We start from the raw sequence: 23,198 nt of genomic DNA, 5'->3' as shown, positions 1-23,198 counted from the left end.
TCAATGTCAAATGTCAACCCTTTTTAAATGTATCAGTTGTGGCAGATGTTCACACCCTTGCCCTAGTATCATGACCCTCGGTGGGTACATTTTAGAGAGGATATACCGAAGAGGGGAACAGAAAGCTACATCTAAAACAGTTTGCCAATGGAAAACCTAACCAAAAACAGAAACGTTTTTTCTCGTTATATCTTATTTGGATATTTTTGGATGAGAGGTTGTTAGCTATTATTAGTTAGTAGGTTTGACGAAGCTGTTTTTTCCAAACTTTGCATTATTCATCATCCTGTTCAAATTTTTTGGCATACTGAAAATCATTAGTTTGAGCTGAATGTCTGCTGTGTTTTGCGGCAAAGCCAGCGGGGCATGTTAAAGAGTTTACTCCAACTATTTACTGGCCATGCAGTCATTTTAAAATAGCAGGGAGGCATAGAAAATATGAATCATCGTGTTTGTGCAGAGTGAATTGGGTGGGTGTTTAATACTGTAAGGGTGTTGGGATTCTGTGAGGGATTTAAAATGTTCCCTGTCACGCTCCCCTGCACCGACTGATGACTTCATGGTGCTAAAATCAACATTTTCATCAGAGAAGACCTCCCTAGACCAGTAAATGGTGGGGCACCTATTCTGTAATGATTGCTGAGCGTTAATCCATTTTAATATCTCAGGCCTAAATTACAGTGAGGTGGTGGTGACTTTTTAAAGAGTGTTTTGCTCTGACTCTCTCTCTCTCTCTCTCTGTCCTCTAGGACAATTTCCCTGCTGGAAACCAAGAACGCCTCCAAGATTTGAAGTCAACGGTCGATCTTCTAACCAGTATAACCTTCTTCAGAATGAAGGTACCAATTTCTTATACACTATCTAGTGCAGTAATTCCTCCCCGGGAATAATCCGTTCAGATTATCGAAAGGTACTGTATCTTTGCTTGGAAAAGACAGCATTTTCCCATGTTGCAGTTCTTCAACAATGACTTCTACATGAGTGGATGAAGCGGATGTCGACTCGCTACTGTGGTTATTTCATGACATGATGCCACCTGTGTCTGTGTTTTTGTGAAACGCTGGGACTGGAGAGTAAATTTTAACACCTGATACTTCTAGTACCCTCTTGCATTGGAAGCTGTTAGAAACCAGTCAGTGACATTGATATAATAACAAAGGGCTAGGTTGCTGTGACAAAACCACATACTACATTGATAGCGACATTCTGTTAATTATATTTTTTATTATATTTTCAGTTTCAAGTCCCGGCTTTTTATATGATCATGCATTTTCTTAGTCTTTATCTTCCCTCGAGTTGGTATTACATTTCCTTACCCTACCCTATGAATGATACACAGACAAACCATAGTGAGGCCCGGGTATCTGATTGATCTGAGTGGGTTTACTTTTTTTTAATTAAATTATATTTTTTTAATGTATTTTGTCCTAAGTGCACAGACCGAGTGCAATTTTGTAGATGGTCTACCTGTAAAACAGGGTCCAAGTTTAGCAAGTATTTGTCAAGTGTTCGCTCACATGTATTGTCCATGAAGTGATTTGATTGACGTTGCCGTATTGGCCAAGAGATATGGATGATGCGATTAGCTCTGGGGAAGGACTTGGCCCCTATAAAAGCAACGCTGACAGGGAGAGCCTTTACTCAAATTAATGGGTGCATGTGTGTGTTTGTTCACGTGTAGGTCCAAGAACTTCAAAGCCCACCCAGAGCCAGCCAGGTGGTGAAGGACTGTGTGAAAGCTTGCCTGGATTCCACGTACAAATACATTTTTGACAACTGTCACGAACTGTACAATCAGCTGCTGGACCAGGTAAACTGTGGGCAATTTGCCATTTACGTTCAATTAATTTTAATTTTAAGGCATTGTATTTGCCTGATGGTTAGCAGATCTGTCAGCATGTTTAAAAACATTTGCCGCAATGTTTTGCACACTCAATCCCATGAAATAAAAACAGTCACAAAATTACTTAATATTGGTTATGTAGCCAGGTGGACATGTAGAAATGATTCATCCTTGGTAGAATCTTCACCTATTCATTATTTAAAGTCAGTGGAATGACCTATCTGAAATGAACGGGCTTATTACCCTGTAAAAAGCAATTAAATCCGAACACCCCACAGGATTTTCGATTAGGACCTGAACAACATTTGGGGGAAAGTACTGCATGCCTCAAAAGTCAATTAAAACCCCAAAACATACTCAAAAGTACCAATGAATGTTTCTGCAACCACTCATTTGGCCTAGAATTTTACCTTACTTGAATTTGAAACTGTGAGGCCAATATGTTAATTCCCTAAGCCACATTAATATCTTATTTACTTTACAATACATCCAGAATAAAATAAAAAAAATTAAACACAATTTGAGTCCCTTTGGCTTTTTTCCATTAATAATATGCAAAACCTTAACAGTTATTACTTCAAAATATTACTTTTCCTCTTATGCCACTGTTATCACATCATTTGACACTTTCGGTCTTCAAAAAATGTGTTCAAAGACTCGAGGCGACCAGTAAAGCAACAGGCAGTGCTTACTGATGCACAAAAATAACACTGTTTCATGGCCCTTTTTAAAAGCTTGCCGGGACCACCTAGAGGTCTTAAATGAGGCAACACAGGCTGACTTGGCTGCAGTAAGAAATTCTGTGTGTTCTTGTTCATTTATCAAACCAGGAAGCGTAAGAAGGCAACGTTTCTGCCTTTTATGACAGCCCAAAACAGATGATAATGGTTGATAGGCCCAAATAAAAGATTAAGATTTATTTTTTACTTAAATAGCCAGAGGCTTTACCGGAATTACCATACCGTTGAGACGGGCAGTTTTGTTAATTAAGTCCTTTTTCACGCATTTCAATCTAGGCCGCCTCTTCATCAAAAAAAGGAGAAAGAAACAAAGGCATTGCCCTAGAGCTAACATCACCAACATGAGATATCTTCGTCTCCGTGGTTACAACTCATTTGAGAACCCCGTCTTGTTACAAGGCAGGGACCCTAGCCCTGCCACAACGAGGCATCTTGTGTAACGAGACAACTGAGCATGCCACTTCCGCCCAGCCATGAGATAGCTAGAGGCTAGGACGCAAAGTAGTTGGGGGTTGGGACCGGAGTAATGGTTTCCAGAAGCCTCACAGTTAACGAGAGGATTTTTTTTGAGAAAATCCAGGAAGATTAGTCATGGTAACGCGCAAAGGAAGAAGCTTGTAGAACTTTTGGAAAAAGAACTATTGCACTTTCTGCCAAATTGCCAAAGAATGAAAACATTTTTTTTCCGCTTGGTGAAATTTCATAATTACTTTTTAACAAGTGACTACGCTGCTAATTCACTTAACAAACATGTCGACAAACATTGTCAGAAACTGCCGTGAGCTAAGCTAGCTTTGACTGTAAATCATTTAAAGGAATCAAGAAAAAAAACACCCAGGGCAAAACTTAGTAAAAACAACAATGGTGTGTCACCATAGCACAGCTTATTAGTGCCAGTATAACTTTTCAAGGGACGTAGTTAAGTGCAAATAACTCAAATAAAATCAACTTTACGTAAATTGAAGGATGGCATTGAGAAGTGCTAATAAATGAAGTTTCAGAGATTCAATTTAAGAACAAAAGCTTGTTAAATTGTTTGAGAACACACATTTTTAACAAGAGAACCATCTAAAAAGGCATGTTTTATCTATTGCTGTATTTTATTACTTTGCACAAATCTACCCATTCCCCTTCCTAAAACCTTGCCACATTTACTCAGATTTCTACAGCATTATTAGAGAGCATTACTCAATTTGAAACTCTAATTTGGAGTTGAATTGTAAAAAATTGATGAGGGACTTTCATGACCAGTGAGTTGCATGCAAATGTTGAGGCCGGCCACAAAGGAGTACCAAACGATGAACATAAAGCACTTGCTAGCCTCTAGGGGAGCAATGCATTGCAATCCATCTTTTTGTTATTGCCTTAACTCAATGCTAAATGTAGAGGTGCTAACTTATATCACTATTCCATATTATCATCATACAAGTTATATTAGCGCACGGTCTGTGGGCAAATTAAAGAAAATAAATAAAAATGCAACAAGCAGCAGCACGACTCTTAATCATGTCTAACAATATGTTTACGGCCACTTGAGATGAATACAAATGAGCCAAGGGAGATTTTGCAGGATGCACGCTACATCCGACGGGGCCTACCTTCAAACGCGTCCTTTGCTTTTGCACCTGCACAGAGAGCTTTTCCATGACTGACTTAAACCCCCAGCAGGGAAGTTCTCTTCATTATTAATTTCTCAAATTGAAGATGAATTTAGTCACACATCTCTACCAAGTCCCATTGCTACGCTTAGTGGCTGTGTTAGTGTTTAAACCGAGCAGTCCATTTGGAATTTCCCAAGATAGTACAGAAATCATTTTGAATTAGAACTAAATGATTTAAAAGGAGACACGTTGTGCAATTTAGAACAATTCTTGGGCGTTTTATTACCTTTCTGAGAGACGCTTATATCAATGTTCTTCGTGAATGAGGGATTATATCAATTACATAAGACTCTTGGGGGGGGGAAATCAGGAGGTAACAATCTAAAGTGTTACAGAACATTTTCATATCCTAACAAATACAGCAGGGAAGGCAAATTAAAAGTATTGGAAAGAAGCTTCTTACAGAATGACGTAAAGAAGTCATTACTGACAAGCCCAAACCCGCAAGATTAAAATGAGGCAGCCCAGAACGCAGTCTTACACCATCATCATCTGCGCCCTTGTTCATGTTAGATTAAAAAGTGTGATCTCACTCTCCTCAAAGATCCAAAACATGCAACGCAATAGTTTTGCCGCCACACCGAGAACACAAAGTTAATCATCGCAGGTGTCGATTGGATGTTGAGAGTAGACGAATACGTGCTGTAATCCCAGTTCCCGAGCTCTCATCCTAACAATGTCTCCTGTGTGCTGCACCAGAGTCAATATGCTGAAGGTTGTTAGATCATTCCCGCTAAATTATTCAGGAAGAAAATCGAACTGCTTTAACCATTCATTTACAATAGGCTGAAATTTGCATACACAAATGAAGAAAATGTGTATATTACATTCCTGGAATAGTATCTGTTATTTGAATAGGGATTTGCATATAGAATATGCATTGGTGAAATCCTTCAATGAATGAGGAATGTATGCATAGAATGAATGTAAAGACACCTAATTACTAGGGGATGCACCTGGTACCCAAAAGGATAGGAAAAGGGAAGACAGGTCAGATAGGGATGTGATAGTGCAGGGTGAGTGCAATGGAAGTTAACCTGTGCACTGAAGTTTGAAATTCATTTGCAACATCCGGTTAACCAAGAAGAAGGAATTGATACTCGTCTCACTTAATCGGCCACCCAGGCAATCAAGTTAGATTATACTACACTGGTCATGTGACACAGACTCAAGGTTTTAGAATAATCCAATGGAGCAGCAGGAGACATTCACTCAGCCACATCTCCAATAATTACACATTAAGGGTTAAAACCTAACTTAATTGCAAGGAAGTCCTATGAAATGAGACAAGAATCGATTGCTTATCCCTGATTATCAGACTGTTGTGACTGGATATTCCATGTTCAAAATTAACATTTAAAAAATTCAATGGTAGAAAGCCAAATGCAAACATTGGGGACACAGATTTACTTTTATAGAGGGGAGAAGAAAACTACACATCTACACTACACGTCACTAACATTTCTTTTGCCCTCTATAGATCCAATATTAGGACAAACCATTAATTAGTCAGCATCCTACTTTTTACCATGTAATCCACCTCTCACTTTCAATTGTCCTGTTGGAAAATTATGTTTAATACCAAAGTTAGTGATGCAGTAGATCATTTCCAAAATTCCCTTTCTGTAGAGCCGGAAGCAAGACATTCCACGTGAGGAGCAAGGACCATCTATCAAGAACCTGGAATTTTGGCCCAAACTCATCACTCTGATGGTGTCGGTTATCGATGAAGACCGGACAGCCTACACGCCAGTCATTAATCAGTACGTATATTAACACACCAATCAATTAGCATATTGTTTTCATCAACACTGCATAATTGATTGTGTTTTTAGGCAAATGAAACAGTCGTCATTACGGCGCGATTTATATTTGTCCATGTGCACTGCGACTGGTTAGCGACAAGTCTAGCATGTATGCTGATGCAGATAACCTCCAGATCCCCCATGACTTTTTTAGCCAGATTAAAAACAATTAATGAATGGGTTAATTTTATTCCCTACTCACCCAAGGTAATTAAGTCATATGGTCATTCTTACCCTCAAATTTAAGACTTAATTAAACGGCTCTTAACAATGCCATTGATGAAATAGTGGGTTGTAATTGCGGAAGATATGTTGCACACTCCACGAGAACAATGGCATTTATTGTTGCAAAAACCAAATGATAATTTCTTCGTCATTTCTGCCCCACTTATACAAATTAGACATCGTCTCATCCTTTGGTATGCAATCATATTTTTAGCTCATCTTCTGTTTCTTCTTGCATGTTGCTGATTTATGATGCTCATTACAACTGTTTATGCCCTGAGCTTCCGTCCCTTTCCCACTCTCCTACACAGTCTAATGATAGCTCTCCCACAATTAGATGTATTTTCTCCATCTTTCTTTTGCTGGTCAAAGACTATAATGACCCACGCTGTTCTTTTATGGTAAAACCTTAAAAGTATTAGGTGTTGGTATATATTAGAAGGCATAAACTTTGAATAAATATTATACATATAGGCCTCCAAATGCTACCAGCTGAGGAATAGTTGTGTGTGCGTGCTCAGGAATTTCAGAAGAACTGACCTTTCTCCCAGCCAGGGAGCTCTTCATCTATTACTCTCCACCCATGATTGTCTGAGGATATGGATAATTAAACCACTAGCTTATAACGTCAAATCTCTAACATTTATAGACGCAGATTTGTTGGCAAACAAGTTAGGTTAAGCCTGCCCTATATTGTTATTTTTGTTTCGTACTTCACAATCTGTTTTATACCCATTTAACCACATTTGTAAAGTAAATTGAATTGGTATTTTTTGGCTTGCGTGTGAATTTTTTGATAGCTATGTCATTAGAACTATAGTAAACACTTTACTTCTGCCTCAGTCATTTTTTATCATCACAAACTGGTTACCTTGCCACTTCAATTTATTTGAAAAGGTTATGATTCAATACAAAAAAGATAACAGTTCGATTAAGACTCAAGTTAGTAAGCGATACGATGTGAAAACAAATTAGCAATGCTTATATTTGAAGTCAGATGAAATTGCTTTAACATTTGTACGTGACCGCAGTCATTATCGTACTTCTTACTAGCTTGTACGACCGGTCCAATAATGCCCCGAAGCAAGTGCGAGATCTGTAATTTGAGCGCTTGGTATTTTTAAAATGAAAACATGGATCGTTAGGCAACTGATGCTGAGCATCATGATATCCGGTGAACAGCTCAACAATTGGTGTATCTCAGGATTGTTGTTGGATTTTGTATTGATTGAGGAGCCTACTGTCGAGATATTTGTACCTGGTGCCGTTAAAAATAGTCTTTTGTCTCAACTCTACTAGCAACGTGGCAAGGCCTGATGGAAACACTGTTTGTATTTTTAAAAGACTGAGATGCACTCCCACCAAGTGTATTGTCTCACCGGACCATTCCGGCTTCCTCTTAAGCCACCCAGCAAAACATTTCATTTGCGGAAATGAGTTTGACAGGAATCCATTTCCACTAGGTTTCCCCAGGAGCTCAGCATAGGCAAGATCAGCGCGGAGATTACCTGGAACCTCTTTGCCCTGGACATGAAGTATGCCATGGAAGGTGAGTAATATCAAAATTCAGTAAGAGATGACTTGATGTTTACATACTATACAACTACACTGAAAATCTGGGCTAGTTTTAATGGAAAACAAATGTTTTTGTTGACACCAAACTGACACCAACACTTCCAAGACCTTACTTCATTAACTGCTGACACAATACAATCATCTGCTTGTACTATTATCTTCACTGCCCACTCATTACACACTATTGATTCACACATTTTGTGGTGAATCCTCTGTATTTACTCGGATGAAATCTTCTCTTGATTGTTGTCAATGACAAACATACGCCCCACTCCTGGGGTGTGTTTTTGATCTAATCAGCTGTTGTGAAGCTTTTTCGATTTTTATTTTACTTTGAGAAAAATAGTGTTCAGCTATCCACCATAGTTATTTTCTTTTGGTATCCCTGGGTGTTAAGAATGTTGAAAAGACTTGATTTGCTCAAGCCTAATGTTTTGTTAGCTCTCTGAAGGGTGTTATTTTGGCAAATGATGTCTTGCTCCAGTGTGAGCGACAGCTTTCTCATGTCAAATTAAAAGTTGACAGCAACAGATTCCAAAGACTAATAGCACACTTGGGATGAACTCTGAGTTGCGGACATCTACGTGTTTGAAATAAATTCGCTGCTCACAAATTCCTGAAATTTCTGTACTTTGTCTACACCACATACATTTCAATACAGGTCCGATGTGGTGAGGATTTGAGGCCCACCCAGAGAATCGTGTCTATGTCCGAATAATCATAGAGTGAACCAAGTATTTTCATAAAGGTGGAAGCACTGAGCTGTTTTAATGCTGCAAGACAGATGTTTCCGGTTTAATCGTGGCTTCTGACTTTTACTCCCAAAGTGAATGTTCCTTCTGCTCCATCTTATTCCCCTTAAGACTGAAAATACCTCCAATAGATGATTGGGCAAGCTGTTTCTGTTAGCTAAGAGCCGCCAGGATCAACCTGTAGGTGGGATGCAAAAGGGAGTTGTGAATCAATATTACTGTAGCGCATGTGTGTGCACAGATTTATGGGACGTGACTGGTAGAATGTGTTTGAGTGTGTACACTAGAATTAGTTTATATTGCACCAGCATGATGACACAAAGCATTTAGGCACTAGGAAAAACTGAGAAAAAATACTTGAAGAAATTGACGCAGGGGCAACTGTAATTGTGTCTATGTTGAAAACATAGTATAATCACAAAAGTATCCAAATGAAGGACCGTTGCTTAAAATTATTTGATAATTTTTTAGACAAGAATTGTAATATTTTCGGTGATCTTAACTGCTACTGTTTGAGGTGTGGTATTAGAATTAGGCATGAGGTTGTCTTTAATAAGTTGGTGTCAATTTGTCCTCTAATTTTTCTTCCCCTCCACATTATTAGTAAGAAATCGTGCAATATGGAGCACCAAGCAGCACATGCTCCGCACAGATGCACCTCATTTGTCTTGTCGGCCTGATCCCCTCACGTCAAAGTCAGCTTTTATAGTGACAGAATGCCTCCTGATGTGTAGGAGGAGCATTTTCCTCCACCAAGGACAGGTTGGCACCTCTAATACCATATTTAATTGACTGAATGAAATGGTTACATCCCCATTTATCGGGGTCATCTTTTCGCCCTCTTTATCTCTCTAGAAACCATAAAGAGTTATTTACTGTAAATGAGTGTTCACAGTAGGGAAGCTTAACACATTGCAATAAGTCATTCAGTATAGAAAGAATTGCTAATGAAAAATATAATGCAACAGGATGAAAATGTGTAGTTATTGATGGAAATGATAAGCAATTACAGGTGCTTTTCTTTTTTTTTAAATCCTTTGAGATGTAATGCAGTATCACAGGATTAATATACATTTGTTCAAGGCTCTTGTACATGTTTCGAGATTGATTTGTAATCCATACTTTGATGAAAATTTGTCTAGCAAATGGATTTTCTCTTGCAAACATTTACCTTCAGCATAAGCCTAAAATGAATGATTTTTTTCCCTCTAAAAATGACAGATCACAGAGAGCAGCCTTCAAATTCAAATATTAAGTGTCAATGTCCTCACAGCCAAAGTATTTACCTGCAGCTTCATCCATGCTGCACCGCACTAGGTTGCCATGGCGACCACATACCAAACGAACACCCAGAAAATTGCAGACATGGAACATACACACATATTAAGCACGGAAAGTGCGATGCAGCACTGAGCTGCTGAACTCAAACATCAAATGGAAGTCACACAGAAGGAGGGACAAGATTACATAAGAAGTGTTAAGAGAGACACCCTGAAGGATGCCGCCATATTTGTCCGCGCATCAATGTTGCGTCAGATAGAAAGAATGGCAAAAAGGAGTGTGTGTGTGCACATGTGCATGACTTAATCAAGGCTGTGATGCATCTTTTGATTCCTGCTATAAAGGGTCTTTTTTATGCGGCTTTAAAAAAAAGATGCTAATTTTAGCATCTGTGTTAATCTGAATGTGGGTAGGAGGGAAGACAAAGAGAGGCAAAAGGGGGAGTGTGTGAAATAATGAATGAGCGCACTTCCTTGTGCTTTTTCTCTTATTTATTCACCAGCACTTTCTGACACAGCCTTATTTTTGGTAGCACTTTTTTTACATTTTTGTCACACGAAATAGCCTATGCTGAATAATACTGTTTTTTTAAGGTGGCAGCCCTGTATGATGTTATCTGTTTCCAAATAGGAGGGGAAAAAGCAGTTGTTCACGTAATCATTGTCCCAATTAGAATTTAATCAGCAATAATGGTTTGATGGGATTTTCTCAGGATGAGAGTACACTGTAATAATAAAAAGTATAATTTCATTTGAATTAAAGTTTTGATGGAAAACTAAGTTGCTCAAATTCTTAAGTAAACTGGACTTTTTTCACATGGTATGAACTGTTTTTTTTGTAATTTGAATTTCTGTTCAGCAGTTTGAAGTCAACGTTTTAAGTAAATTATATTTGACTTTAAGTACATTGAATATACTATAATATGTTTCTCTAAATAGGAATCAAAAACATGCACAATTTAGCTAAAAATTCATTCTTTTGATGATATCAGGTGCAAGGTATCAATTCAAGTTCTGTTCATTCAGAAATTATAAAGTATGAGCTACAAACTTGATGATGCAAAAGAATCCACTCATTTAATCAAGTTCACAATACTATTATCTTCATAAAATGAGTTAGAGATATTCAAAACAAGATCACTATGAAAAAAATTCAGGCACTTAGTACTTATAACTAAAAAGAAATTTATCTACAAAACATTGAACCTTTTCTTTATAGGGAAGGACCTGAATTTTCTTGGATGAAATGATGCAAAAATGTACAAGAGTTAAAAGAAGGTGGATTATGCTTTAAAAAAAATATTGCTTTGACTCCATCTTCAAATGCCTGGTCGTTTACAGCTTTCAGTTCCATATTCACAGCGTGCGTTTTCTTTTCTTTTACGGGTTTTGCTGGCGTAATATTGACATTCATGTAGTGTTCAAATAAAGTAACCAGTTTGACGTTCTGCCAAAATCATACCGCAAGTCCTGAAAGGCTGATGTGCACTTTGTTGATGGAGTCGATGTGACTAATGTGTAAGGCTATAAAATATGTGACTAAATTCTTAAAACAGATGGAAATGTGAACTTGCTCAACCTAAACGGGCGTTATCGGTCGGCTAGTTGTGTTGAACCAAGTGCTCAGTATGATGGAAACAATTATTTTTTTAAGCTTTAGGTATAGATATTCCAGCACTATAGATGTTTAATCACCATCACTAAAGCATACATAAAGCATATCATTTACGACTCCAAACTCCTGCAGGCCATAAACTCAGATCCTGCCTTTTTAGAATAGCTTCGTTAAATATCAATCAATGCCGTCTTGCTGTAGCCGATGTAGCATGAATTGACCATCGTAGTGGTCTCGTCATATTTCATCATAGATCTTAGTATAGTAGACTATACTTTGTCCCTTTTCTTTGCCCCAATGTACACACTGAATGGATTGTATTAATGCTTGGGAGATATGTTCATTATTATACAAAATTAGTTATAACATTCTTACTTTGGTCAAAATCAAAAACAAATGCAACATTAAAAACCCTTCACGCACACGCTGACACACGTACTTGCTTTCTAAGCCTGCCAGGTTTAAGAGAGTTGTCTATTTGTATTTTATAAAGATTCCCAAAGACTATTTAAGCCAAAATAACGTTCATTGGGACAGACTGCCGCCATTTAAGGAAAAATGATCATGTAGCTGCTGCCTGTCTGACTAATGACACGAAGGGGAACAACTTCATTAAGAATCCATTTCTCCCACAAGCTAAATTTTATTTCAATTTGCACCAAACAAATTGATGGCTTATTGCTTTGCATGTGCCTCCAGACATCCACAAAGTTTTTCGATGTGTTGCTAAACCAAACCAAATTTTAACAATTTAAATGGCACTGACTTAAATAATTGGATGCCATTGCCGTCTTAACACGTCCAATCCGTTCTGACCCTTGCAGTCAAAGCGGATCGGTAGTCCAATGCCACCAATGGCTTTGAAAGATGAGCACTCATAGCCAGTCCTCACATTTTAGATGAACTGGACGACGTTCACTGACAATGGCAGGCAATCAGGTCAATAATAGGAAATCTAAAAAGCTACTTTAGCGAAATTATTCTGAGCTCATATCAAAATGCATTTCTGATTCTCTTAATTTTAATTGTAATAATTTTGTTCTCCTTTACATCATCCAAAAATGATATGTAATTATTCCATTAGATTTGGCATTCATTTGAATACAAATGTTAACTGAGGCCTATATGACCCATAATTAGACATTCGCCACACTAGTCCAGATCTTTATTATATAAAAACAGTCACTTGCCTTAATAAAAAGGTTAAGTAACAAAGGGGACATTTAATTCGGTCTCAGGAGTTATTCAAAAAATATTAACATCCTTTATTTTGATGTATTAAAAGGAGACCGAATTAAATCTATCCCTATTCTCATGCCCATGTCTAATCATGCGAATGGTCAACGGATTGATAATTTTAGCAAGCTGCTGCACTTTGTCATTGTACTTTTTTCTTTTAAGCTAGAACTGCGAGGGTCCCCTGAGATCCGCTACGCCCTAGTAAGGGGACATCAAATAAGATGACACCCTCACCAGGGACCCCGAGCCTGCCCCTAGGGATAGTCAACATTGTTTAGCCACAAAAGAGCATGTTTTGCAATCGCAGGCTTAGCAACAAACGGAACAATTGCCTTTTGTCCACAGGCATGCTGCCAAGCATTTTGCACAACCACAGTGAATCAACATAATAACAGTGGTTGGTGTGTTGATCAGTCAATACCACACTAAAAACAATGCCAAAGCCAAGTGTAAGGCTCATTGGTATATTTAAGCAACCAAATCTCGAAGTAAAACAGTCAGTAGCACTCAAGAGGGAGCTGAGAAAATTACAATACGGGTAACGTGTCGGCCCAAAAAATAGCATGTGTCATCTTGTCCATCTGTTGTCTTTGTTCACATTTAAACACGCACATGAATACAGGCGGTCGGTAAGCCGTGTTGCAGTGGAAGAAGACCGCATGAGAATGGATTTGCATAAGCAATATGTATGAATATGCGCGGGCTGACCTTCACAAGTGACAGATATATACAATGAGGCACCGAAGACCTCTTATTGGACACTTCAATAGGTTCTCCTTGCACTTCTGTTCATGAGATACAATATACTTTATAGTAAGTGAACACTGAGAAGAAACTTTCATTGCTTTGTCTAATAATTATTGTGGCATTGTGTATGAATAAATACTAGGAATGTATGGAAGTAATCGTTATAGTCACTTTTTTTTAAACCGTTTGTTGTGTCTATTCCTTTTGGAGCAAAAATAAGCACGATAGTTCTATTGACCACCCCAACCTGTGCGTGGCTGGTCGTTTGTCTCCTTGTGCCCTGTGATTGGCAGGCAACCAAATCAGGGTTTTTTAATGAATTAAATCATTGGCTGCATTGATGTGTGCATTTGGATTTGACGTCTACTGCCGCTATTGGCACTGAAACATGGTCATTTTAGTTTAATCGTCTGATAAATACACGAAAAAAAATCACTTGTCACTTCCTTTTCCCGGTAGAAATTGTTGAATCTAAATCATTAAATGCCTTTCTAAAAACAACACTGATGACTCACCGCCAAGAAGTCACGCATCTTTGCCGTGTTTTCCTGTGAGGCTCCCAGCGGACTCGTTTCACGTCCCTGGGACTCTCCTATTTCAGGCTTCAAGCTGTGTTGGGCTGGAATGGAGAAAGAGGTTCCTTTGCTAAGTCAGGGTTGCTTAGATCACATAAGTAAAAATAAAACGTATGCAATATATAGTAATTTGTACTTTTGTGGATTCAGAACTCTGAAATCTTAGTTTTTGACACTCCCAGAGCGTCATTTAAACTTCAACAATTTACACAAAAAACAGTTTATATTGGATTGGATTGGATAACTTTATTCATCCCGTATTCGGACAATTTCGTTGTCACAGTAGCAAGAGGATGCAGAAATAGGAAAGGCATTTTAGAAATAAATAGATAGGTAATAAGTTAATAAATAAATACATGAATAAATACATAAATAAATAAGCATGTTGCTGAGATATATATATATATATATATATACACACACACACACACACACACACACACATATATAAGCACATATATACATACTACATATAGATGTACATGCATGCATTCGGTAGGTCTTAACACAGCCATTTTTTGGTTAAAGAGCCTAACAGCTGATGGGAGCTGATGTATCTTTACTTCCCAGCCATGTAAAAAAAATGCCACTCTCTCCCTCAAAAAGCCAGTCCAGCAATAAGCAGCAGCTAAATGGCAGCTCCACAGCTGTCCCTCGTCTGGTCCCAACAAGCTGGCGTGACATCCGCCAATCCCAAAATAATCCATTACATCCATAACATAACCATATTCAACACTTTTTGAGTACCCTACAAGAAAATCATTACAAAAATATAATGGAGCTACATAAATTAAAAAGTGGAGAGAGGATGCTGCAAAACAATTATGCTGATGTAATGTACACACTTAGGTTCACCAGGTGTTTAATTTCTCATAAATGGCACCCATCTGTTGCTGTAGGACAACCAAGTGAAATGCTGTAAATAAATATACAGTATGCAGCAGTGGTGGGATTAATCTGCATGGGGTCCTTCACTTAATAGCCGGCGATATATTTTAACATATTGCATGTGTGACAACAAACCGATGGAACAACAAACCATGTTCTCCCTTTGATTACCTTCCTCATTCACATGATGCTCCTTCAGCAATGAAATAAAGATTTGGCTTCTAGAAAGACAACTTGCTTTTTTTTACATTTCTTTTTCTAGTTCAAACTAATCCACCCTTGACAGTTGGATGTAGAAGGGAACAGCGATCCCAAAGGAGAGGAAAGGTGCTGCCTGGTTTCATTTAAGGAAGGATATTGCAGTGCATTCAAAGAAGGTCTTTTACTTGGGCTCCAGGGATCCTTGCCAAACTGTCAACATCCACGCACAAGTTGAACAAATCCAACAAATATTTAGTTAAACGGAAGGCTTGGAGTGAAGAGGGAAATAAGGTTTCTGCGAGGCAAGATTCAAAGCGAGATTTTTGTTGTGTCGCAATTCAAAGAGTACTGATAAAATGAAAGCCAAAACAAATATGACATTTGCTGTGCCGCTTTCTGCGAGCGTGTCTGAAAAGCATTAAATCGCCTTCAGAATCTCCCTCCTCATTGGAAGCCAGTGACACCCAATATCCTTTTGCTTTTGAAAATGCAACAAGCATGTGTATGGGAAAAACATATTTAAACACCTGGCAATATTTTCTGAGAGCTTAAAGCGCAGTGTAGGATGGCAGGCTTAGTTAGCACTATTCATCAGGCTAAGCACTCGTGGTTCTTATCGGGATTAAGGCGTGACAGCCAAGTTGCGTTGAGCTAGATCCAAACCCGTCTATTGAGTTACCGTCGAGGTGGTGCGAGTTAAATGGAAGCAGTCGTGTATATTAATTTCTTATTGTTGACTTATTCAGCTTCATTTTTGACAAGATGCTATGCACAATTATATTTAGTCCCCATCTGACTTTGCATGAAATAGGTCGAAAATGTCCGTGTGCGACCGTTTGGTCGCCGTTTTTTTGGTCGCCGGTCTTTTGGTCGCCAGTCTTTTGGTCGCCGGACTTTTGGTCGCGGTCTTTTGGTCACCCGGACCCAAACAATGGGCGACCAAAAGAACGGCGATCAAAAGACAGGCGACCATAAGACAGGCGACAAAACAAGGTAAAACAACACGGTCTACGCATCAATAAAAGCCAACAATGGCCATGAGCAGTTTCACTGAGCGGACGTTTGAGTGTATAAGAGTTCATATGTACATGAGTTGTCCCCTTAGGACCGGACGTCAGTCAGGGTCTTAACAAGTTCTCCAACAAAACACAATAAACGTATGGGAAATTTTGAGCTTTTCTTTAGCCTAATAATTAATATGGCATTAAGTATGACTAAATAATAATTTGCAGTTTGTATTTAGTGAATTTGAGCAACGATTGAAATGGTAATTATCAATAACCTTCCGGGCGACCAAAAGACCGGCGACCAAAAGACCGGCGACCAAAAGACCGGCGACCAAAACACCGGCGGCCAAACGACCGAGTACCGAAAATGTCAGAGTTCGATTCCTGACATGAAAAGGTTAGATTTGATGAATGGCGTGTGTTTGAATTATTATTATAAATTTGCATTGTTATACATCTTTTGCAAGAATAACGCTCTTGATTTACAACGGGAAAAACGCTCTTCTATCCAGCTGTACTTATCAAAATTGTTTTGAAACCTTGACCTCTCACACGGATCCGGGAGGACTCCTATATTGTTTTGTAACCTCGACTTCTCACACGGTCGCAAGCTCACACTGAAGATCCGGGAAGGACTCTTAATTGTTTTGACTTGGACTCCGGTCCAGGTGGCGATACCGTTCGCCCTCCGAAAGGACTCGCAATTCTTTTGATTTCTGACCTTAATGGTTTTGAATAGAGGCTTGCTTGGTTTACCTCTTATGCAATTGTTTTGAATAGATTACCTTAATTGTTTTGACTCTAATGCAATTAAATGGGCAGGAGAGGATTCGATTCTGGAGAATGAACCTGGACGAAGGCGCGTCGGTTAGATTCTCTCTTGCAAGATAAAGCTGGATATGCGTCCGATGTCTTCCTTATCTTAAAGTGTATCTGTTACCTAATTGGTGAACCTATCAGCGTGCTAAGTTAGCACTACTATTGCTGTTTTTTGTTTATCTGTTGCCTGAGTCTGTCTCACAGTTCTAGGGTCCTGGGTTCAAATCCAGGTCAGTCCACCTGTGTGGCGTTTGCATGTTCTCCCTGGGCCTGCGTGGGTTTTCTCCAGGTACTTGGAGAATATTGTGATCTGTGATTGTAACTAAACAAGGAAAAAAATATTTGCATTCACCAGATGGTTTTGTGAAAACATTCTCTTGGGGGTGTTGGTGTACTTTGGCAACACTAAACCTCATATGTATTCTCCTTTAAAAGGGAAATGCCATCTATACAGTCTGCTTATCTTGACTTTTCATTCACACCTCATGCACGCGTTTGTGTGAGCTTTCCTTTCACTGCATTTTTAATCTCGTCCTGGAGAAACTTGACAGAGAATTTACTCTCGTCTTGTACCGCTCTTCACTTGCGTGACTGTATTTTTTCCATTTTCTTTTTTTCCACGGCGCCTGTACAGACAAATTCTGTAGATTTTGGGTGTGACCCTGCCAAAAATACAACAAATATTGCATTCTATTCCTATAAACATATTTTACTCCACAATTTTTGCCTTGCAGCAAGTTGGAAAAGAAATGTCAGATAAACTGGAAACTATTTAAATTTGCGTTTGCATATCGCTTGTTCATTTTGACAGCATTTTTTCTCTCTCAACTGTTTAATCACGATAAAGGGAACCCAATGAAAGGTTTAATTGTTCCAAAATATGTGAAGCAAGCTAGATGTAACGACCCAGCATCAATTCAGCTAAAAAGGGATTTATTCTCAGTTTCTCTGGAGTCATTCAGGGTTTTCTGTCTTTTCTGAAGGGAGCTGCTGGCCACTTTTTGTTATTTAATGCCATCAATAGCTACAGGGACGTTGGCATAATTGTGCCTGTGAAGATTTTTGTTAAAAGCCTGAACAGTTTCCTTAGTCTCTTATTATGAATATTTCTTTAGATTGTTCTCTTTGAGTTTGAGTGGCTGTTTTTAAAAAAAAAAATCATTTTATTGGATAATATTAACCATGGAGGTAATCCAGTGGGGCTTCACCATTCATGCATAAACCTCGGTAACCGGTTTCCTTTTCTTGTGTTTTAATCTGCATTCCAGAGCATGATAAGCACCGCTTATGCAAAAGCACTGAATACATGAATCTTCACTTCAAAGTCAAATGGTTCCATAATGAGTATGTGCGCGAAGTGCCAGCCTTCAAGGGGGTACCACCGGAATATTCTCTGTAAGTAAAAAAGCAACGCTTTCCTACAAGTAAACACACTCTATCAGTATATACTCAAAATGTATCACCTGTGAAAACATGCTGTCACCCTGAAATGCCGGCACTCAGACGTTTCATCGCAAGACGTTTGGTCCCCGGACGTTTGGTCGACCGGACATTTGGTAGAACGGACGGGGCATCGACCGGACGTTTGGTAGAACGGACTCTCTATCTCTCTCTCATGATTATAATTTTGAGAGCGAGAGATTACCTGGTTGCTCGCTTTCAACAGTAAACTCTCCTTCTCTCTCTCTCATAAATTTGACAGCGAGCGAACCCGGCGACCAAACGTCCGGTCGGCGGCCTGTCCGTTCTACCAAACGTCCGGTCGACGGCCCGTCCGTTCTACCAAACGTCCGGTCGACCAAACGTCCGGGGACCAAACGTCCAGTCGACCAAGCGTTCGGTCGACCAAACGTCCGGTCAACCAAACGTCCGGGGCCCAAACGTCTTTCGACGAAACGTCCGGTCATGGAAATGCCATACTCATGCTAAACAGCCTATCGGAATTCCCTTTTAAATCTACCGTAGCAATATTTTTGCACCGGTTAATTAAGAAAAACTGAAAAGCACTATGGAAAAGGACTAAGTTAGAGATAATTTTTAATGTTTCCATGATAAGAAGTGAAATTTCAAATATATGCTTTTGCTACACCTGATTTATTGACACAGTTGGGCAGCACCACAATAATGCCTGAAATGTACCAATGATGGTGAGGGAAAGATAAATGAAGTTGTGTCAGGAGTCACTTTGTTCAAATGGAGTCAAACGTTCTCACCTGACTTCAGCCAAGCGCTTTCGTGAATGCAGCTCGTTTTGAATGAGTGTTTTCTTTTTCAGATGGTTCGAGCCATTTGTCATTCAGTGGCTCGACGAGAATGAGGATGTGGCCATGGATTTCCTCAATGGGGCTCTGGAGAGAGACAAGAAAGATGGCGTGAGTATAAAAAATATTGGGAGGCATAGCAAGGTTTCTGTGAGTTCTCAATGTAATATTTGCTTTTTTTAAATTGGTCAAAGACGGCTGGCTAAGAAGTCCGCTTCTTCAGATAAAAAGTAATTTCAAAGAGAAGAAAGTCAAGAATATGAATGGGACTTGATAAAACAATAAGAAACCAACATAACCCTTATGCCATATGATCCAAAGCAGTATTCTTTCTTGTGTTTTTGTTCAACTACAGTTCCAGCAGACGTCCGAGCATGCTCTCTTCTCCTGTTCGGTGGTGGACGTGTTTACACAGCTGAACCAAAGCTTTGAGATCATTAAAAAGCTGGAGTGTCCGAATCCTCAAGCTCTGGCTCACTTCATGTGCCGCTTTGCCAAGGTCTGGTCTTTTTGGAACTAATCTATCTAGTGGGGACTAAAATCATCCCCATTAAGTTTGCAAAAATAAATCATATGCAAATTAGATTTTTGCTAAAAAATAAATTTTTATAAAACTTTTGTAGGTTTTTTTTACCTTTTAAAAATAATTAAGTAATGATTAAGTTGATATTTTTAATTGAGGAATGAAATTAGAATATTTCCTGTTTGTTGAAGCAAAAAAAGGGATTTAAGTGTTTTTTATCATTTAAATAACAAACAAACAAAACCCACAAATATTTCCAAATGAAACTAATAATTTTCTCCCTTTTGTTATTTTAATGATTTTAATGAGAAATATAAAGAAATAAACCAAGATAAAAGAGAATATTTGCAAATAAGACTTTTGAAGTCAACAAACACTCGCAATGGAATACAATATTTCTCTTCCTCATAGCCTTTTTATGCAGTAAAAAACAACCATATTGATCTTTATGCTTGTTCTTTTCCCTATACATAGCTGTAATTCCTTCATAGGACAAGCAAATATTTCAAAAATAATGCTGACTCTCTTTTCCCCATACAGACTATCAATAAAGTTCTTCTGCAGTATGCTGCAATCATTTCCAAAGATTTCCCTTTATATTTGACCAAGGAGAATGTGGTAAGTGTGTTCCATTGATGCAAATTCATGACAAAGAGTTGAGATAAATATTTCAGGTCCATTCATGAGACACTTTAACAGGAAATAGAAGCGTTGTCAGCCGACTAGAGCACTGTGGGCCGTAATGCACTTAAATGTGTAATTACTCATCTCCCGACTGGCCCAAAGACGTTGTATTTTTTGCCCTCTGCGTCAGATGTTTAATGTGACAGATGACCAAAGAATTAACTCGAAGGGGGGCCCTTACAGCCCCCTAATTACACCCACTGGTCTTTGCTGTGGTACATATTTCTTTTTCTTTTCACTCTGGAGAAAACAGATATCCTGCTCGACAAAGGGAAAAAAAAGGCATCTGAGTCATGCAGTGGCGATAATACATCAAACCAAATGCAATTGCTTTAATGATGTTTGTTTCTTTGCATTGTGACGCAGAGTTGATAAATGCAGCAATGCATTTACTTAACTCAACAATATACTTCATTTCTATTTTAGTATCGTAGCTGAAGAAAGCCTTAAATATACGCAGACTATCATGAGGACGGTGTGTAGACTATTCAATGAAGATTTTGAGTTGTGATTTATAAAGTAGCCACTAACATTTTGTCGTCTTTCAATTTGATGTTAAAACATTAATGTTCAACACACTGCTTTAAATCATACTACAATAAAAGTGATTTGGACGGGTGTGTTGGGGGGGACGTTTGCGAGGACACAACAGTTAGAAAAGAAAATAAGACTTTTACAAATGTTTTCCATATTTTGCTGTTTAATATAACCCCCCATTTAATATACCCGGGTATATTAAACGGCAGGGGTATATTAAATGGCGCACAAATGGGAAGGTACGCTCCACTACACCAGGGGTGTCAAACCGATCCTCAAAGAGCCGCAGTGGGTGCAGGTTTTCATTCCAACTCAACAAGAGGATACCTTTTGCAAGTGTAATCAGTTAATTAAAGTCAGGTGCTAATTATTTTAGAAGACACCTGATTGGTTAAAATGTCGGCACTGGATCGGTTGGAACAAAGACCAGGACCCACTGCGGCCCTCGGCGGAATCGGTTTGACCCCCTGCACTACGCACTCTTTATGCGTTTTGCAGACTAGAACTACATACTGCTGGATAAAGTCTGACTGGAATTTTAATGAACTTAAGTATCTATAATTATGCCCCCATGAACAACATACAAATCTTACCAAAAAAGCCGAGTTGCCGTTTAATATACCGTTTAATATATATTAAACGGCAGGAGTATATTAAATGGTGCACAAACGGGAGGCTCAAAAAAGCAAAAATCATTTAATATACCCAGGTATATTAAACAGCAAAATACGGTACATGATTTTATCTGTCACTATAATATGAAGTTACTGGGGCACTTTCGACAGTTGTCGTCCTCTGAAAGGTTAAGGATCGTATTCTGTTTCAGAGAAATCTTCATTTGCTATATTCATTTTCTAATCAACCAATAGTGCCAGCTCTGTTCATTACCAAATAAGTACATTCCTACTATTTAGCAAAAGTAATGCACGTCATGTTCAGCTAACTAAAAAATGGGAAGGGAAGAATGGGAACGCCTGAATTACTGGCAAGCTGGCATAAAAAGTCTACGTGATTAATGCTCGTCATCTGTTAAATTTGTCGGGGAACCGAAAAATCGATACGTCCGACGTATTCAGAGCGGGCATTGCTCTCCCTGTAGTATTATGTTACTCCGCAGACTGACAATGTTGTGTAGACGCCTTGCATTTCTTTTATAGATGATGTGTCAGGAAATCAAAACTGATATATGTTTGCGATCCCTGCACATTTTTTCCCTTTGTTTGTTGACGTTTTTGCAATACATTTTCCATTTCATGAGTAAGTTGGAGCCCCACATGCTGCTTCCGCACACTTGAGGTTGTCATTTATTTCTGTGAGACGTGGACATTAAATATGTATGGCGTGCTGACGGTCATTTGTTTCCAACCTCTTCTGACAGCCCTGCATTCTTCTCAACAACATTCAGCAGCTCAGAGTCCAGTTGGAGAAGATGTTTGAGTCCATGGGAGGTAAACAGGTATGTCTCATTTAGCAAATTGGCTTAGTAAAAGCAACAGAAGCTTAAACTACACAACCTTACACCAGCTCTCAGCCCAAGGAATGAGTGCTAGGTCATGATTATGTAAATCAGCATTTCAGGTGACATTTATTGGAAGTGAAAAGGCATTGACCCTGACAGTGTTTCCCCATAATCCTTCCTTCAGTTTCCCTTGTATCAGTCCTGTCGACTATTCTGGCCTGTCAGTTTGTTGGTATCATATTTCCACCTCTTATCTTTACTTGCTACGGTAAAATTTCAATAGTTTTTCCCACTTGTGACGTTAACTATCAAGAAAAAGGCTTATTTTGTGTAATTGTGGGCAATTAATCAGTATTTTCAACACAGTGTTCCGCACTTGAACGTAGCTGGTGTCAGATAAGGGATAGGTAGCCAATTGGATAGATCAATGGGACAGATTTGCAATAGTATGGAACGTGTACTCTTCGCAAAAACACTTTTCAGGCATTGTAAAAATGTTGCCACACTACAGTTGCGTATGTACCGCATTTTCCGCCCTATAAGGTACGCTGGAATATAGGGCGCATTTTCAATTATCTTAAAATTTGTTTCATATACAAGCCACACCAGATTATAAAACAGTATTAGTGGTGGTGGTGATGGTGGTGATAGTAATAGTATTGTATTGTGTTAACTACTGCTTGATGGAACTGTAGTGGTAGTAGTAGTCATAGTAGTAGTAGTAGTAATAGTAGTAGTGGTGGTTAGGAGTTGTGTATGGAA

The 23,198-nt window shown here is 38.7% G+C and overlaps 2 protein-coding genes across 6 annotated transcripts in view; one reads left to right on the top strand and one right to left on the bottom strand.

Annotated features, from left to right (window-relative positions):
• LOC144091364 (uncharacterized) overlaps positions 1 to 23,198 on the bottom strand; it is a 218,944-nt gene that overhangs the window by 167,683 nt on the left and 28,063 nt on the right. For all 4 annotated transcript variants that reach the window (XM_077623668.1, XM_077623679.1, XM_077623653.1 and 1 more), the window contains 2 exons: positions 19,186 to 19,320; positions 13,998 to 14,101 (listed from right to left, as the gene is read on the bottom strand). The gene's annotated coding sequence lies outside the window, so the exon portion shown is untranslated. The remainder of the gene's footprint in view (positions 1 to 13,997; positions 14,102 to 19,185; positions 19,321 to 23,198) is intronic.
• The window catches only part of unc13c (unc-13 homolog C (C. elegans)), an 88,934-nt gene that overhangs the window by 47,480 nt on the left and 18,256 nt on the right, over positions 1 to 23,198 (top strand). For both annotated transcript variants that reach the window (XM_077623629.1, XM_077623620.1), the window contains exons 15-23: positions 750 to 839; positions 1,682 to 1,810; positions 5,874 to 6,007; positions 7,738 to 7,823; positions 18,241 to 18,367; positions 19,248 to 19,344; positions 19,589 to 19,732; positions 20,297 to 20,374; positions 22,356 to 22,433. In XM_077623629.1, coding sequence (XP_077479755.1) covers positions 750 to 839; positions 1,682 to 1,810; positions 5,874 to 6,007; positions 7,738 to 7,823; positions 18,241 to 18,367; positions 19,248 to 19,344; positions 19,589 to 19,732; positions 20,297 to 20,374; positions 22,356 to 22,433 — 963 coding nt within the window. The remainder of the gene's footprint in view (positions 1 to 749; positions 840 to 1,681; positions 1,811 to 5,873; positions 6,008 to 7,737; positions 7,824 to 18,240; positions 18,368 to 19,247; positions 19,345 to 19,588; positions 19,733 to 20,296; positions 20,375 to 22,355; positions 22,434 to 23,198) is intronic.

The sequence above is a fragment of the Stigmatopora argus genome, chromosome 2, assembly GCF_051989625.1.
Source record: "Stigmatopora argus isolate UIUO_Sarg chromosome 2, RoL_Sarg_1.0, whole genome shotgun sequence".
NCBI lineage: Eukaryota > Metazoa > Chordata > Actinopteri > Syngnathiformes > Syngnathidae > Stigmatopora > Stigmatopora argus.
This window is presented reverse-complemented; position numbering and strand designations above follow the sequence as displayed.